The 15921-nt window shown below is 41.1% G+C and overlaps 1 protein-coding gene across 4 annotated transcripts in view; it reads right to left on the bottom strand.

Annotated features, from left to right (window-relative positions):
• LOC119229756 (receptor-type tyrosine-protein phosphatase gamma-like) overlaps positions 1–15921 on the bottom strand; it is a 389594-nt gene that overhangs the window by 129055 nt on the left and 244618 nt on the right. For 3 of the 4 annotated variants that reach the window (XM_062564177.1, XM_062564176.1, XM_037490436.2), the window contains 2 exons: positions 6750–6932; positions 2569–2717 (listed from right to left, as the gene is read on the bottom strand). In XM_062564177.1, the coding sequence (XP_062420161.1) occupies positions 2569–2717; positions 6750–6932 (332 nt within the window). The remainder of the gene's footprint in view (positions 1–2568; positions 2718–6749; positions 6933–15921) is intronic. The other variant, XM_062564178.1, reaches the window with a different exon arrangement.

Raw genomic sequence — 15921 nt, 5'->3', positions numbered from 1 at the left:
GCAATGTGAAGCCTCTGCCAGTGGCCAGAAAGCTTAGCTTACGCTTAGCTAAGTTACATTTAGATTTAGATTTATTTGTCTGAATGTAAAAAATCAAGTAGCAACTAGATGACGAGCTGACTGAGTGGTCTTGTGGGGAAAAACACTTTTTTACACAATTAATAGTGAACTATGCAATTTAATGGAGTGAAAACTGTATACCTCCATTCTGCTAGCCTCCAAACAAAGATGGCCCTGGTTGCATATTAGCAAGTAAACCTAAGGTCATGGCTTGACGAAGCAGAATTGACCACGAGAATTTCTGTTTCAGAAAACCGGCTGGTGAATTCATGTACGTTTGTCCTTCAATGCAGAGCACACAAAAGTGGAGTGAATGCACAGGACATAGGGGTGCGCACACAGGGGTGCACACACAGGACGAGTGACACACTCTAGCTAGAGATGTGTGCAGTGCTGCCTGGAAGTGCGGTGCCTGGCATATCAACCAGAGCATTACCGTTTAAAACAGCAGGAAGGGAGCAGCAGGTCCCTACTTCATCATGCTTTTCAAGGGCCCTATTAGGCCACAATTACTAAATGGCAAGGCTTGTAAATCATAAATCATTCATGTGGAGCTCTCAGAGAAATGACATACAAGAACCCTGCCCTCCTACCATCCACTGGAACACCAAAGGGGTAAAGGGTGGAGCAAATGGGGAAAGGTAAGGACACTGGAAAAGGAAAACCATTCGGTAATGGAAGAAATCTTTGTCTTTGTTTATGTCCATTGATTTTCTCAACAAACATTATTTAATTCAATCTTGGCAGTTGAATTTCTTGGGACCGAGGAAGTGCAACGTGGATTGCAAGTTCTTGAAATCTACAGTATATATTCTTTGATAAGTGATTTAAACAGTGTAGTGTATTGAGAAACTGTTACACCGCGGAAGGCGTGCTGGGTACAGCTCGCTCTCCGTTGCTGGCTATGGGGAAAGAAAGAAAAAGGTGAAATCCGTGATCTACCGGGGGGGGGAAATGTATTGTAGTCATTGACTGGATTATTGCAGTGGGTTGTGGGTTGAATGGTGCTATTATACAATAACCATAGGATAAAATGAGTAGAAACCATATTGAGCTTTGTATGTCCATTTTTTCAATGTGCTTTGTTGACACTTTGTATGTATATATATCCATCAGATATGAAAGAATAGATTTTCCAGGATCAAGGTTAGACACCTGGCCTTGTGCTGGTGCACCTCACACCGAGCTGCACCAGACAATCATCGAAAGAAAAAGACAGTGAAGTCTGCATGGGCTATAAAGAGGGGTACTAACACCATACTCACTGAGAAATTAAAGACATCATATGCCGATCATTTTGTTTTCAGGGAATTTGCATGTTCCATCTTGGTAGTTGTTGATATATGTCCGTACTTAAAAGCAGCTAAACAGCTTTAGATATTTACTAACCTGAGCTCACGACAGGTATATACTGTATATTGTATAACAACATTGTAGAATGGTTTGGAGAGAAAAAAAGAGTTTGGAGTGGAAGGACAAGATTACAATATGAAGCCGATCTGTCAAGTGTGTGGATCTATTAAATGTCAAACTATACATATTCATCTGTTTGTCCAGCCACAGTGCAGAGGCAGAGCTCGAAGAGAAGTCCAAACGTAGATGGCTGACATTTCAGCACTTACGAGACTGGCAGCTGCACGTAAACAACATTCAAAAACAAACACACGCTCAGAAACACACACTCATGTACACACCCAATAAATTTAGTAGTGGGATGTTGAAGATGGTTGAAAATAGTATGTAATAATGCCAGGAATCAGGTTTGAGAGGTCAGCCATAATCTTCATAGACAAGGCCATTATTTACTTCAGGATGATGCCAAGATTTACTCGTATCTCAATTATTTTAAATATATAATATAACAGGATTAGTTAAATAGAACTAATGTTAAAAAGTCCAAAACCAGATCATAATTCAAGAAATCTATATTAATCTGAAAATATCTCCTTCAAACAAATGAAGCTTAAGCATGAATTCCAGCCGGTGTAGGAGCACTTGCCTTACCAGGCGCAGCAGCTCACCAGCAGACAAGCAAAAAGCCATTCTGCCTCAACTCAAAGAGCGTGGCCCCAGCACCAGGCCTCCCTCTCTCCAGCTGCGTGAATTAGTTCACAGCTGGCAGAGAGCAATTTGTTCCCTTCCCGCCACCCCATCAGGGCCAGAAAAAGGCAAAGGAGTCAGGGCCATCAAGAGCTCCGTAGGCAAGGAGAAGAAACGCAGAACTCAAACGCGTTCTCCACCAACTTCAAGACAGAACTAGTTAGCTTACTAACAATCATACCATGATTCAACTCTGGTTGACTCCAATCAGGGCAAGTCATCTGAGTAAGGTAATGAGCAAGATTGTATGCAATGCATGTGGCCGTAGGGAGGTGGTAGATCGCCGTGACTTGGTCGATTGAAAAGTAGCTTGTGTGTGCACCCTTGCTGTAACTACACCTTTATCATAGAAATATATCCAGTCTTTTGCCATATTGTTTGTTACAGGTTGTGGTAGATTGCTCTTACCTCCACGGGGTAACGGCGGCTGCTAATGCTGTGCTCAGAGCCTTCAGATCCATTGTTCGGACCCCAGTGAAACTCCACTTTTTCTGCCTTAAACCTCCCTGGTAGACCTCCTCCCCGTACGAAGTAATCATCCTTCAACATGATGGCCACTGGAAGAAAGACGGGAGGACTGAGAGTCATACAGCGTTCAACATCTTTTTAAAAAAACATAAGTATGTTATCATTGCTGGTTGGTATCTGTTGTTGATTTGAAGGAAGTGTCAAAGATCGCTCAAGTCAATCTAATGTGTGTGACATCACATATTTACGGTGCATAGAGACAGACGGGCTCACACAAAAAACCCACAATCTTTTTTTTACAGCTTTTGAGGCAAGTTATCAAATGAGGGGCTAATTTGCAGAGGGCATTGTTCTCAGACAGTGCAACCTGCCCTTGCAGGATTTGTTATTTGATCGCATCTCTAGGAAATATAGAGCAAACTAAGGAGGGCCTTATTTTGCACGTGTTTCAAATAACAATTGCAGCCATACCTCCCATTTGTAGAGGAAGCTATCTAAAGAAGATAGTGACCGCTTTCATCAATTCATAACACATTAACGGGCCGATTTTACTTTCGGAGAAGGCTTGAAGTACTATAGAATATGAAAATGCACTGTTAAAACAGTAATTGAGGTTTTCACGTGTTCTGTTGGGTATGATGTTCTACAGTCTGGCAGTTAAATGCAATTGAATTATAGTAGCCTATGACAACTGGGAAGTGCACGTGATTCTATTTTGATTTCATTTTGTATGTTATATTATAAGGTAATTGTGAGCTGTATGTTCCTGTTCGTGTGCTTTTTACATGTTTTTTCTATAGAGCAGATGTTGTGACAATGCACTAAATAATGCTATGACCATATAAGGCATACAAGGGAACTGAGGGATGAAGGAGTACAGAAAGCTCGAAGATAAATCCCTATCTGACACAGTACCCCTTTGCACAGGATGGTACAGGGGGGGAAACACCTGGGCATCTTGGACAATAGCCGTTTGAGACCAGAACCAGCTCAAACTAGTCGTCAAGGACGTGAGGAGATTATAAAAAGGACCAGAGTCGGACAACAGGCAGACTCTTGGATGGATCACTTTGTGATACGTATGTAGTCTCCAGGTGCACCTGCGGGGAATTGTTCAATGTTCAACTTTTTAACTTGACGTGCCGGATTCTTCTCATCAACCAACTCGGGGGGGATTGAACATCCCAACATTATCCCGAAAACTAAAGTTTCCGCCTTTTTGTTTGTCTTATTCTCTGTAACTTGCATCTGTATTGTGTACCCTTCCCCTGTTCACCTACTGTCATCGCTCCCTGCAGCTTAATTATGAATCACACTTGGTAAGGCCCTCCGTACATAGCTAGTTTAGGTGGTTGATGATTAGGGTTAGGCATGGACCCTTCAGATAATTAGGGTCCGTATAGCCAATTGGTGACAATCTCATCTGTCATTTTTAAAACAATTTGTCTGGCAATGGCAAGTCTATGGGAGTGGTCAGTAAATCCATGGAGATCGTCAGTTAATCTGTGCTAACTTTGCGGTCGGCATCACAACAGCGAACTATGGAGCCAAATCCAGGTGAAAAGTTTTGTTCATTTGAAAATCAAATGTCAACCTGAAAGTTTAAGTTTTGTTGTTGAACATGACACGACCCTCCCAGTTAATGCCCTGCCTCTTTACGCCACATCAGGGTGAAAATTCTGAATGTGGAAAAAAATCTGAATGTGAAAAAAAGATAATATAAGTTTTGAATCTGAAAATATAAAATCTGCAACCGAAAAATATAATACAGTGAATATCAAAAAACATATATAAGTGAAGATTGAAAACAAATATTTTATTCAAAAAAAATATAGAGCAGAGTCAAAACTATATTCAACGGGAAAATATTTTTTATCCACTTATTTTTATTTTGAATACATTGTTTGTATTTTTTAACGTTCAACAACAAAACTTTAAGGTTCACATTTGTTTTGTAAATGAACAAATCTTTTGACCTGGATTTGGCTCCATAGCTTAGTGCATGGAGCTAAATTTTTCCGAGAATGGCCGTTGTTTGTATGATAGGTCAGATGCCGTAAATCCGCTTTTAGAGACACTTGATAATAATAATATAATAATAAAACATCCTGATCCCCTGAAAATATATTCACCTTCCTCTGCTTATATGTAGGTTTCAGTATGTAAAGTAGTAGTAGTCAGAAGAGTGCCACTGAGTTGCCAGGGCTGGTTTGAAGTAAACATTCAAACTAGCAGTGTTATTTGTGCTTGTACTAATGAGCCATATCAGTTAGCACAATTGAATTATAACACAACTTTATTATTTCATTAATCGTTTATTCCATAGGGGTAGACAAAGCTTACTGTACATAGGCACATTTTGAACAGCTATCTGATGCGAGTATCACAACTCACTGGAGTCACCACAGTGAATTGGCATTTGTGGTGTTCGTGCATTTCCTTCTTGGAATTGTGACAAAGTGGGTGACAACTCACCTTTGCCCCATGTTGGTTTGATAGAGACTAGAGGGGAGGGGGCAGTGAGGCCTAGTGTTGGTGCAGGGGTTGATGTCAGCGGTGACATCATCAGGTCAATCTTTCAGAATGGGTGTCACCTGTGCACATCGTGCAACCTGGGGCGGGTGATTGACAGCACTATAAAGGTGGAGGACATTGACTGTGGTGGGGGGGGGGGGGGAAATGGCGTTGCATCCATGTAGCTGAGGGCATGTGTTAGACGCAGTTATGTTGAGTTTAATAATTACCATTAAAGTTAACAAATTCGTTTTTTTGTTTTGTTTAGCTGTTTAATGATATATGTATTTGAGACCATCCTTTTATTACAAATTAAAAAAAACTTGCTTGTCTGCCTCCTACCAAGTCCAGCACTCGGTCGTGGACTCCTCACAGGAATGTAAACATTTAGTGGGGATCCTGTGATATGTTTGATATATGACACCCATGGTGATTGTATTAGTTGCCGTCTCCCTTCATCATCGAGGCCAATAAGATTTCAGACTACAAAGTATATTCAGTAAAGTTATACAATTTCGCAATTTATTCATATCACATACAACTTATTCATCCTTGATAGAGCAAATGTAGGAATGTACATCATTATTTTGCTAAACACACAACTCTGCTCTGGGAACCACTCAGCTTGCTGTCAATAGTGAATCCAACCATCTGTGGCCTCTGCCTCTCAGAAGCCTTTAAACTCCATTTTCCACTGTGAGTGAAGGATCATCTGTCTTACTGACAACCTGGAATTGTGAAAAATACCTGGGGCTGACAAGTAGTGTCCTCAAGATGCCAAAAGGGCCAAATGCAGATGTCCCTATTCTGAACCCTACAGAAGCGATACCTGCCATGGCACTTGTACTAATACGGATGCAGCATGTCTGAATGAGAATGAACTGAGTAATATTTATCACAAATGACTTGCTGCATATTGCACCTGTCTGGTTTTATGATCAAGAGCAGGGAAGTGATGCAACAGATGTTCCACGTACGGACACCTGCCAACATAAGCTTGGCTTATTATAACAATTTTTATTCTTTCTGGCATTATATGCCATTAAAAACTGGACACCTTCCTTTGGATAACATGACTGCTTCTTTGAGGTTTATGACTACTTATTGCATCATACCTTTAGTAAATGTGATGTTTAGTGATATATTTAACATCATTGTGTATCAGATACAGTCACCACTGTTATCCGTGCCATAAGAACTCAAAATAGACCCTGAAACAAAAGTATTGCGGTGCTGAATCGCTGTCCTCAAAATAGTTTTGAGATGGAAGGACGGGAGTCAAAGAATTTATTAAGATTCATTATATGGAGACCATTTTTGTTTGTTCAAACTTGACCTGTGGAGGGAAAGAAAAAGTACCAGGGAACCTATAACTGTTACTTAACTAACTGTTACATAATGAATCTGTCAGAAGTTTTTCTTATTACTCTTCACTATATGGCCCTTAATGTAGGCTTTCCTTATTTTCAAAATCAGTCCTACATTTCACTACTTTAAATATTTAAGTTGGAATGAGTCAAGAAACAGGTTTAACCCTCTAATATATTGAGACACTATAATCTAGAAAAAGTGCATCATGCAGCAAAGGCTGTGTTAGCTTTATGTACCTGTTTTGCCAGTGTTCTTCATCGATGTCTTATTAGAGGATTCCGCATCAAAGCCCTCGAGTGTCAGTTCCTGAAACTCAGTGGAAACTTTAGTGTCCTGGTCCACAATGTTTATTGGTGATTGGTTTCTCTCTTTGCATTCTGGGTAGACTGATGCCCAGCCTTCATCTGGGCCATATGTACCTGAGTGAGACAAATGCAACAGGGTTTCTCATCACTAAAAGTACACACTTTGATGTGAAATGGAGTAGGCTTTACAGGGATACATCAGAGGAAAACGACATTTCAGAACCATCTCATATCCTCTGAAAACAGTGACAGACAGTGAGCCACGCCAAGTCATCTGAATTCCAATGAAAGCTGCAGAGTAAACATTGTGAGCCTCAAACGGATGCGTCTGTAGGAAAAACAAAATATTGTCATTCATGTGCTGAACAGATAATTTCAATGTCACTATTAAGGCCATGATGCTATTTTTGACAATGTATACATCAACCAATAACATATTTGGGTTTTGTAGTGCTGACGTCCAACTTCACCCTCAGACCACAGAAATCTGTGTTTGTCATGAAGTCAACTACTAGATAAGTATTAAATACTTTATAAGCATTTATAAAAACATTGACTTAGAATAAAGATGCTTAAAAAGTTACAAGTAGATTGAAAAAACCTTGTCAGTTGCAATGTTGTTGTAGCTCAAAGAGTAGCTAGCTACTAGCACGCTGGGGGCTGGATGAAACCCCTCAACAGAAGTAGGAGAGTGCATGAAAAATACACAGTAGTAAGGGGTTTTACTTTTTACATGTAATGAGCAGACACATTTGCACATATTGAAAATGAAAATCAACCACATCCAACATTCAATTCAATTCAATTCATATAGCCCAAAATCGCAAATTACAAATTTGCCTCAGAGGGCTTTACAGTCTGTACACATGCAACATCCTCTGTCCCGAAACCCTCACATCGGCACAGGAAAAACTCCCCAAAATATGAAAAAACCCTTCAATGGGGGAAAAAAAGGGAAGAAACCTTAGGGAGAACGTCAGAGGAGGGATCCCTCTCCCGGGATGGACAGACTGCAATGGATGTCATGTGTACAGAATCAACAATGTAAAATGTACAATACATTCAATTTCTCTAACAGAAATGATACAAGTAATTGCAAGTAGCAGAACAAGTGTACGGCAGGACCACTGCAGGGACAACCACCATCCACAGAGGCTTCTGTGGGGAGGGAGAGCAGAAAGATGTTGGTTTATGATGACAGTAATATGAATCATATTTAAAGTAATGATGATGGCAGCAGCAGGTGTCAGCAGAGCCATGCCAGGAGTCAGAACCAGGTTCCGCACGAAACTATGATCCACGGAGACCTGCTAGGCGAGAAAGTACAAAGAACTCCCGGAAAAGAAGCTTAATTAGTGATGTACATTAATAAAACATGGATGATTGTGGAAGGAGAGAGTGAGAGTGTGAGAAAGGGGCTTGGTGTGTCCTAAGAAGTCCCCCGGCAGTCTAAGCCTAGAGCAGCTTAACTAAGGGCTGGTCCATGCTAACCTGAGCCAGCCCTAACTATAAGCAATATCAAAGAGGAACGTTTTAAGCTTTATCTTAAATCAACTGACCGAGTCTGCCCCCCGGACTGAAAGTGGAAGCTGGTTCCACAAAAGAGGAGCTTGATAACTGAAGGCTCTGGCCCCCATCCTACTTTTTAAAACTCTAGGAACCACAAGTAGCCCAGTATCTATGGAGGGCAGATGCCTTGTAGGGCCATACGGTGTAACAAGCTCTTTAAGATAAGACGGTGCCTCACCAGCAAGTGCCTTGTAGGTGAGGAGAAGTACCTTAAATTCTATTCTTGATTTAACAGGAATCCAGTGTGGAGAAGTTAATACAGGAGTTATATGATCCCATTTCTTAGTTCTTGTTAATACACGTGCTGCAGCATTCTGAATCAGCTGGAGAGGTTTAAGCGATTTACAAGAGTAGCCTGATAACAAAGAATTACAGTAATCCAGTCTAGAAGTAACAAATGCATGAACTAGTTTTTCTGCATCACTTTGAGACAGGGAGTTCCTGATTTTCGATATATTACGTAGATGAAAAAGGCAGTCCTTGAAGTCTTCTTTATATGAGAGTTGAAGGACATATCCTGGTCGAAGAGAACTCCAAGATTTCTGACAGTGCTGTTGGATACCAGAGCAATTCCATCCATAGAGACTGTATCACGTGACAGCTGACTTCGAAGGCGCTCTGGGCCTATCATGATAACTTCCGTTTTTTCCGAGTTCAACATCAGGAAGTTGCAGGTCATCCAAGTTTTGATGTCTCCAAGACAATCCTGAAGTCTAACAAGTTGGTTGGTGTCTTCTGGCTTGATCGATAGATACAGTTGAGTATCGTCTGCATAACAATAGAAGTTTATGCGGTGTTTTCTGATAACGTCGCCCCAAAGGGAGCATGTACAGGGTAAATAGTAGAGATGAGCGAGTACAGCATTATCTGTATCTGTATCTGTTGAACCATATGAATTATCTGTATCCGTATCCGTACTCGGACTGGGCGGGGCCTAACCCGAAAATGGGCGGGGCCTAACCCGGAAGTAGGAAGGATTTACCCCGTAAATTGTCGCCTTTCTGCGGTTAAAACAGCATTCCTTCTTAATTCTCTGATGATCATGAGAGAGAGAGGGGAAGTGTGTGTGTGGCTTTATTTGTAATATTAATATTTAGTTATTCAACACAACTAGTCAACGTCAGACACTGAGTGCGTGAAGAGAGCCAGCAGACGGTAAAAAAAACTGATGAGAGAGAGAGAGAGAGAGAGAGAGGTCAGTGCGTGAAGTAAAAAAAAAAAAACTCCGACAGGCAGAGACGCAATGCGAGTCGCATTCTTAAGCACCACGTCTTAACAAGCCCCACGTTTACCTGAACTCTACTAGTTAAGAACAACAAACCGAAGTAAAAAAAAGTCACCTGGTGACTGAGGTAGGGAGAGAGGAGTTCTGTGTGTGAGTGAGCCGAGCGGGACACAGCAACACAAACAGTATGTGTGTAGGGGAGGGGCGCTGTGACTACCAGCCAATCACAGAACGCAGACACAGACAGCTACCCAATGAGGACTTTTATTCAATACTCGAATATTCGAATACTCGTACTCGGCAAAAGTGCTTTATCCGTACCGGATACTTGTTTCAGCCGAGTATCCGGCTCATCTCTAGTAAATAGTATCGGTCCAAGCACAGAACCTTGTGAGTCTCCGTTACCAACATTGGTGGTCCTCGATGATTCACCGTTCACAAACACAAACTGGGATCGATCCGATAAATAAGATTTAAACCAGCTGAGTGCAGTTCCTTTGATGCCAATCAAGTGTTCCAGTCTCTGCAGCAGGATACAGTGATCGATGGTGTCAAATGCAGCACTGAGGTCCAGCAATACAAGAAAAGAGACAAGTCCTTGGTCCGATGCAAGTAGAAGATCATTTGTAATTTTCACCAGTGCCGTTTCTGTGCTATGATGCACCCGAAATCATGACTGGAAATCCTCGAACAAAGCATTGTTTTGTAGAAAGTCACATAATTGATTCGTGACAGATTTCTCAAGGATCTTAGCGAGGAAGGGAAGATTAGAGATGGGTCTGTAGTTAGCCAACACCTCTGGAGCTAGAGTAGGTTTCTTAAGAAGAGGTTTAATTACAGCTACCTTGAAGGACTGTGGTACATGTCCTGTCAACAAAGACAGATTCATAATATCCAGTAGGGATGTGCTAATTAACGGAAAAACTTCCTTAAGCAGCTTAGTTGGAATCGGATACAGGAGACAAGTGGAAGGTTGGATTTCAAAATTGTAGAAGTCTGTTGATCAAGGTTGATGGAAGAGAAACCATTCAAGTAGGTATCAGGGTCCACGGCTGCGTCCAAAGTACCTACATCCGAGGACGGGTCGGCTCCGGTTGGGGGTAGTAGACCATCAATTTTCTCTTTGATAGTCAGAATCGTATTATTGAAGAAGTTCATAAAGTCGTTACTACTGAGGTCCACAGGAATACACGGCTCGACAGCGCTGTGACTCTCTATCAGTCTGGCTACAGTGCTGGAGAGAAACCTGGCGTTGTTTTTATTTTTCTCGATTAATGATGAGTAATAAGATTCTCTTGCGTTACGGAGAGCCTTCTTATATGTTTTAACGCTGTCTTGCCAAGTTAGCCTAGATCCTTCTTATTTGGTGGAACGTCATAACCGCTCAGGTTTCCGCACAGTTTGCTTTAAGTTCCGGGTTTGAGAGTTATACCAAGGGGCGAACTTCCTTCTTGTTGCCATTTTTCTTTTGAGGGGAGCAATACCGTCCAGTGCCATTCTCAAAGAGCCTGTGGCAGTATCGACAAGATGGTCGATTTGTGATGGACTGAAGTTTTCACAGGAGTCTTTTGATATCTTGAGACAGGATACTGAACTTAGAGGAGAGGGAATGGCTTCTTCAAATGAGGCTACAGCGGTATCCGATAAACATCGACTGTAAAAAACCCTTGGCAGGAGGAGGAGATTCTGGCAGTAGAAATTCAAAGGTTATCAGACAATGGTCCGACAGGAGAGGGTTCTGTGGAAAGATTGTTAAGTGTTCTATCACAATACCATATACTAGAACCAAGTCGAGCGTGTGGTTAAAACAATGAGTTGGTTTATTTACAGTCTGACAGAAACCAATTGATTCCAGCAAAGAGAGAAATGAAGTACCAAGGCTGTCGTTATCGACATCCACATGAATGTTAAAGTCACCCACTATAATTACCTTGTTCGTTAAGAAGTGTGAAAATTCACGTAAAAATTCAGAATAAGGACCTGGGGCCCTGTACACTATTACAAAGAGAACCGGCTGGATTATTTTCCAGGTTGCTTGTGAAAGACAGAAAGTCAGACTTTCAAATGAGTTATAATCCAGTTTAGGTTTAAGGTTTATTAAAAGGCAGGAGTCATAAATAGCTGCCACTCCACCCCCTCGGCCTGTGCCTCAGGGGATATGAGTATTAACATGACTTGGAGGAGTCGCTTGATTTAAACTAAAGTACTGCCCATCCGATAGCCATGTTTCAGTAAGACAGAAAATATCAACATGGTTGTCAGATATTAGTTCATTTACTAAAACAGCTTTAGAGCACAGAGATCTAATATTCAAAAGTCCCCCTTTAATTCTCCTAGTTTGTTGCACTGTTGTATTATTACATATAACTTTGATTAAGTTATTAAATATAACTCCTCGGTTGTTTACCTTTAACTTAAATAACGGTGTCCGTGGGGCAGAAACAGTTTCTATAGAGTTAATTACGCTGAGTGACTGCTCGGAAGGAAGCGCAGAGAAGTGTGTAAGACTGCGACTCTGCTTCCTGGTCTGAACTCTGGGTCATGGATTAAGTCCATTAAGAAACTGGGTCAGGTTCTGAGTTGAGCTCCATCCAAAGTTGGATGGATGCCGTCCTTCCTAATCAGACCAGGCACTCCCCAAAACGTCTTCCAGTGATCAACGAAGCCCACATTATTTACTGGGCACCACCTCGACAACCAGCGGCGGAATGAGGACATGCGGCTATACATGTCGTCACTGATCAAGTTTGGTGGAGTCCGGTATCTTTCTACACTTTGCTGTTTCATCTTATTTCAACAGTGCATTTAATAAAAACTAGAAGTGCACTGCTTTAACTCCCTACATACAGCCTGACAACAACAAATATTCAAAGATATAAAACGGAAGTAACTAAGATGTTTTTTGTCAGATTTTGTAAATTGTCAGAAATCGTCAAGCCAATGAAATTGCATTTGTCACCTCCATTTTAACTAGTATTCCAGTTGTCTTTGCACTCACCATGTCTCATTCTTTTTTTCAGGTGTACTGACTACCAATCTTCTAATAGAACCCACCGCTGACTTATACATCTGTCCAAAAAACGACACTCCGCTGCATTAGAGAGTTCCTTCAAAATAAAATCACGGGATGAATTTTTTTTTTTTTCCACGCAAAGGCCCGCGACCCACTACAAACGGTTGCGACCCACCAGTTGAGAAACACTGCTTAAGAACACTGCTGCAGTGGTTTTTGATATGATACCAAAATTATGACTTTGATACTATACCTGCCAAAATATTACTAAACCCGAAACTTTCGATACAATACCACAAATAAGGTACTGGATATTTATCTATAATAAAAATAAATAAAATATCTGTAAGGTTCCCTTTTTACCAGCTTGTTCCTGCCCAGCTTTTTGAACACTTAACAAATGGCATTCATATTAGTATTAACTCACAGCAAAATATTAATCCAAACGACATGGTAAAATCATAGCATTGATTACACACGGCTATGTAGGCCTATTGTCCGCATCTGACTATATGACTACATAGTTATTACATAAGTATGAATTACATAATTTACAGACGTGTGTTTGAGGTGGAAAAAAAACTAAAGCTATGTGGGTTGGGTAGATTAAAGATGGACACATAATTAAATGGCAATTTCCCCCCTTTATTGAAAAATGACAATGAAAATTGCATCAGGTGTATATTATTTGGTAAAATGTTGTGTGTATTCTGACCTCATGATCATATAGGCCCACATGAGTGAAATTGTAGGTTATTTTGCATCTATATATTTCTTCTGGACTATTTAGTAACTTATTTGTTGTCTTGCGTTGCACTTGCTTGATGTTTGCCTCTTAGTAAAGTTGTTGTCAAGCTAACCAACGTGCTAGTTTGCCATAAACAAAGTAAGCGAGGTTTCACTAAGTTTAGCCGCTAGCAAGACATCTCGTTAGCGATATTAGCAAGCCGGTTATAAAATGCTTGGACATTGATGCTGGTATTAAGAGCTCTCGCAGTCACACATCACACAAGTGCAACACAAGACAAAGAAGACGTCTTCTTTTACCCGGACATTTCCTCTTTTGGAATGCGTAAAATAATAAATACTTTGTACTCAAAGTATTTCCAGATCTCACTTCTGGCATCTTTTCCTTCAACAAGCCAATGGTCAGCCACAGCTGCTGCACATGAGGACATGTCCCCCTGAGATGACTCTGTGAGTGACGGCTGCCTGTTGCATGTGAGAGTTGGTAGCCCCGCCCACCCAGTCAATGCGTGAAGGCAGCCGGACAGGGAGCGGAACACTCAGTGTGCTCTGGTTCCGTGCTTTATTAATGAAGTACCGGCATAAAAAATATTCTAAATCGTACCGTTTTCAACGTAAGGGTACCGTGGTACTTTTCTAGTACCGGTACACTGTGCAACATTAGCTGTAAATGGCACATTTATTTGATCGACGGTGGACAACCTCATACTTCTGCACAAATTAGATGAGTTATGTTGTTCATTGTTGGTGTTAAACACTACAATCCACTGACGGTGAAATTTGGTCATGAAAAAGCTCCCCGTTCGCTCTAAAGGAGATTTGTTAAGCCTAGTCAGGGTATCTCACCGTCTCATCTCTACATTCATTTGTCTTGTAAGCCCCTCATGGGCGAAAAACTCTAAACCACAAGAACAGCCAATGCCTTACAAGGTTAACTTAGTAGATCTGATGTTTTTTTGTCACTGTAATGAAAAGAAAGAGTGCTTCCCTCTGCCGGTTTGACTATTTACCCTGTGTGAACCACAACTGAAAAGTTGATGCAAAGTGGAATAGCAGAAAGTGCTAAAGGTTCATTTACGTGCAGGTCTGCTTTATTTGGCTGGTTGGCATCAGATCATTGGGTCATATATCATACCCAAATAAGGTTAAAAAGTCAGGGTTTTCTCATTTGTGCGCCATTGTAACTAAAGTGACTGTAGTGAATTCATGTGGTTTGAGTGTTGTAACCCTGATGCCTTTATACCATTAGCTTGTGAATCTGTCAGTGATGTCAAATAAAGAGGGGATTAGTTTTCTTTTAGGTGGTTAAGATGTAACTGTTCAAATACAGATTGTTCCTAAAAAAATGGATACCTATATGCTTATATATAGATATAGCATGTATTACAAAGGTTTTATTCCTGTGGTTTGCATTGTCTACAGCCAAAGAGGATGGCGTCTTGGCTGGGTGGAACTGGGATGAGCAGGAGGCAATCTGCAAATATTCTATTATATATTTCTCCGCTCTGTTCACCAGCTAGTCTTAACTGTGCCTGTCTGCTATTTGGTTCGGTTCTGAGCAGATAGTGTCCAGGGATTTCACAGTTTGACTTTTTTTTTGCTGAAAGCTGTTATTTGAAACCAGTTTAATGAGTGAAACAGGACGGACCAAAATAACGAGCTGAAAGACACTAAAATCCCCTAAAGAGGAATTGTAAGTGCTTTAAAACAGTGTGTTACTGATTCATATGTTCAAATGTATGATGAGACTATCATGGAAAAAGTAATTTAAATGAATATAAGATGAAGAAGCAACATTGACAATATCTACAAAGATAGTTGCAATTCATTCATGTTGATGATTCAATGCCAGTTAAAAAACAAATAATGGCATATGTGGGATTTCTCTACCTCATAGACTTAAGTCTAGCATAAGTCTAAGTCGAAGCACACGGTTAACCACCAACCACTTCACGTTTCAAACCGCTTCTCCCCACTCAGCGATACACCCGCTGAGATGCCTTTCATAGGTAGCTCCATTCTGAGGAACGTGAAGTTAGCGAAACCAGGGGCCATAGTTACTTGTATACCCGGGGCCAGAGCGGTTACGCCACTCGGAAGTCACAAAAGTTAATGTGGAATCGGTGTGTACATACGCTAAAACAATGTCGGACACCATAGTTTTCTCTGGCCCCCTCCCAAACTTGATCAGTGGCGACATGTATAGCCGCATGTCGTCATTCCGCCGCTGGTTGTCGAGGTGGTGCCCAGTAAATAATGTGGGCTTCGTTGATCACTGGAAGACGTTTTGGGGAGTGCCTGGTCTGATTAGGAGGGAGAGCATCCATCCAGCTTTGGATGGAGCTCAACTCATTTCTAAGAACCTGACCCAGTTTCTTAATGGACTTAATCCATGACCCAGAGTTCAGACCAGGAAGCAGAGTCGCAGTCTTACACACTTCTCTGCGCTTCCTTCCGAGCAGTCACTCAGCGTAATTAACTCTATAGAAACTGTTTCTGCTCCAGAGACACCGTTATTTAAGTTAAAGGTAAACAACCGAGGAGTTATA

Source organism: Pungitius pungitius, chromosome 8, assembly GCF_949316345.1.
Source record: "Pungitius pungitius chromosome 8, fPunPun2.1, whole genome shotgun sequence".
NCBI lineage: Eukaryota > Metazoa > Chordata > Actinopteri > Perciformes > Gasterosteidae > Pungitius > Pungitius pungitius.
The sequence above is the reverse complement of the archived record's forward strand: the minus strand, read 5'-3'. Positions and strand labels throughout refer to the sequence as shown.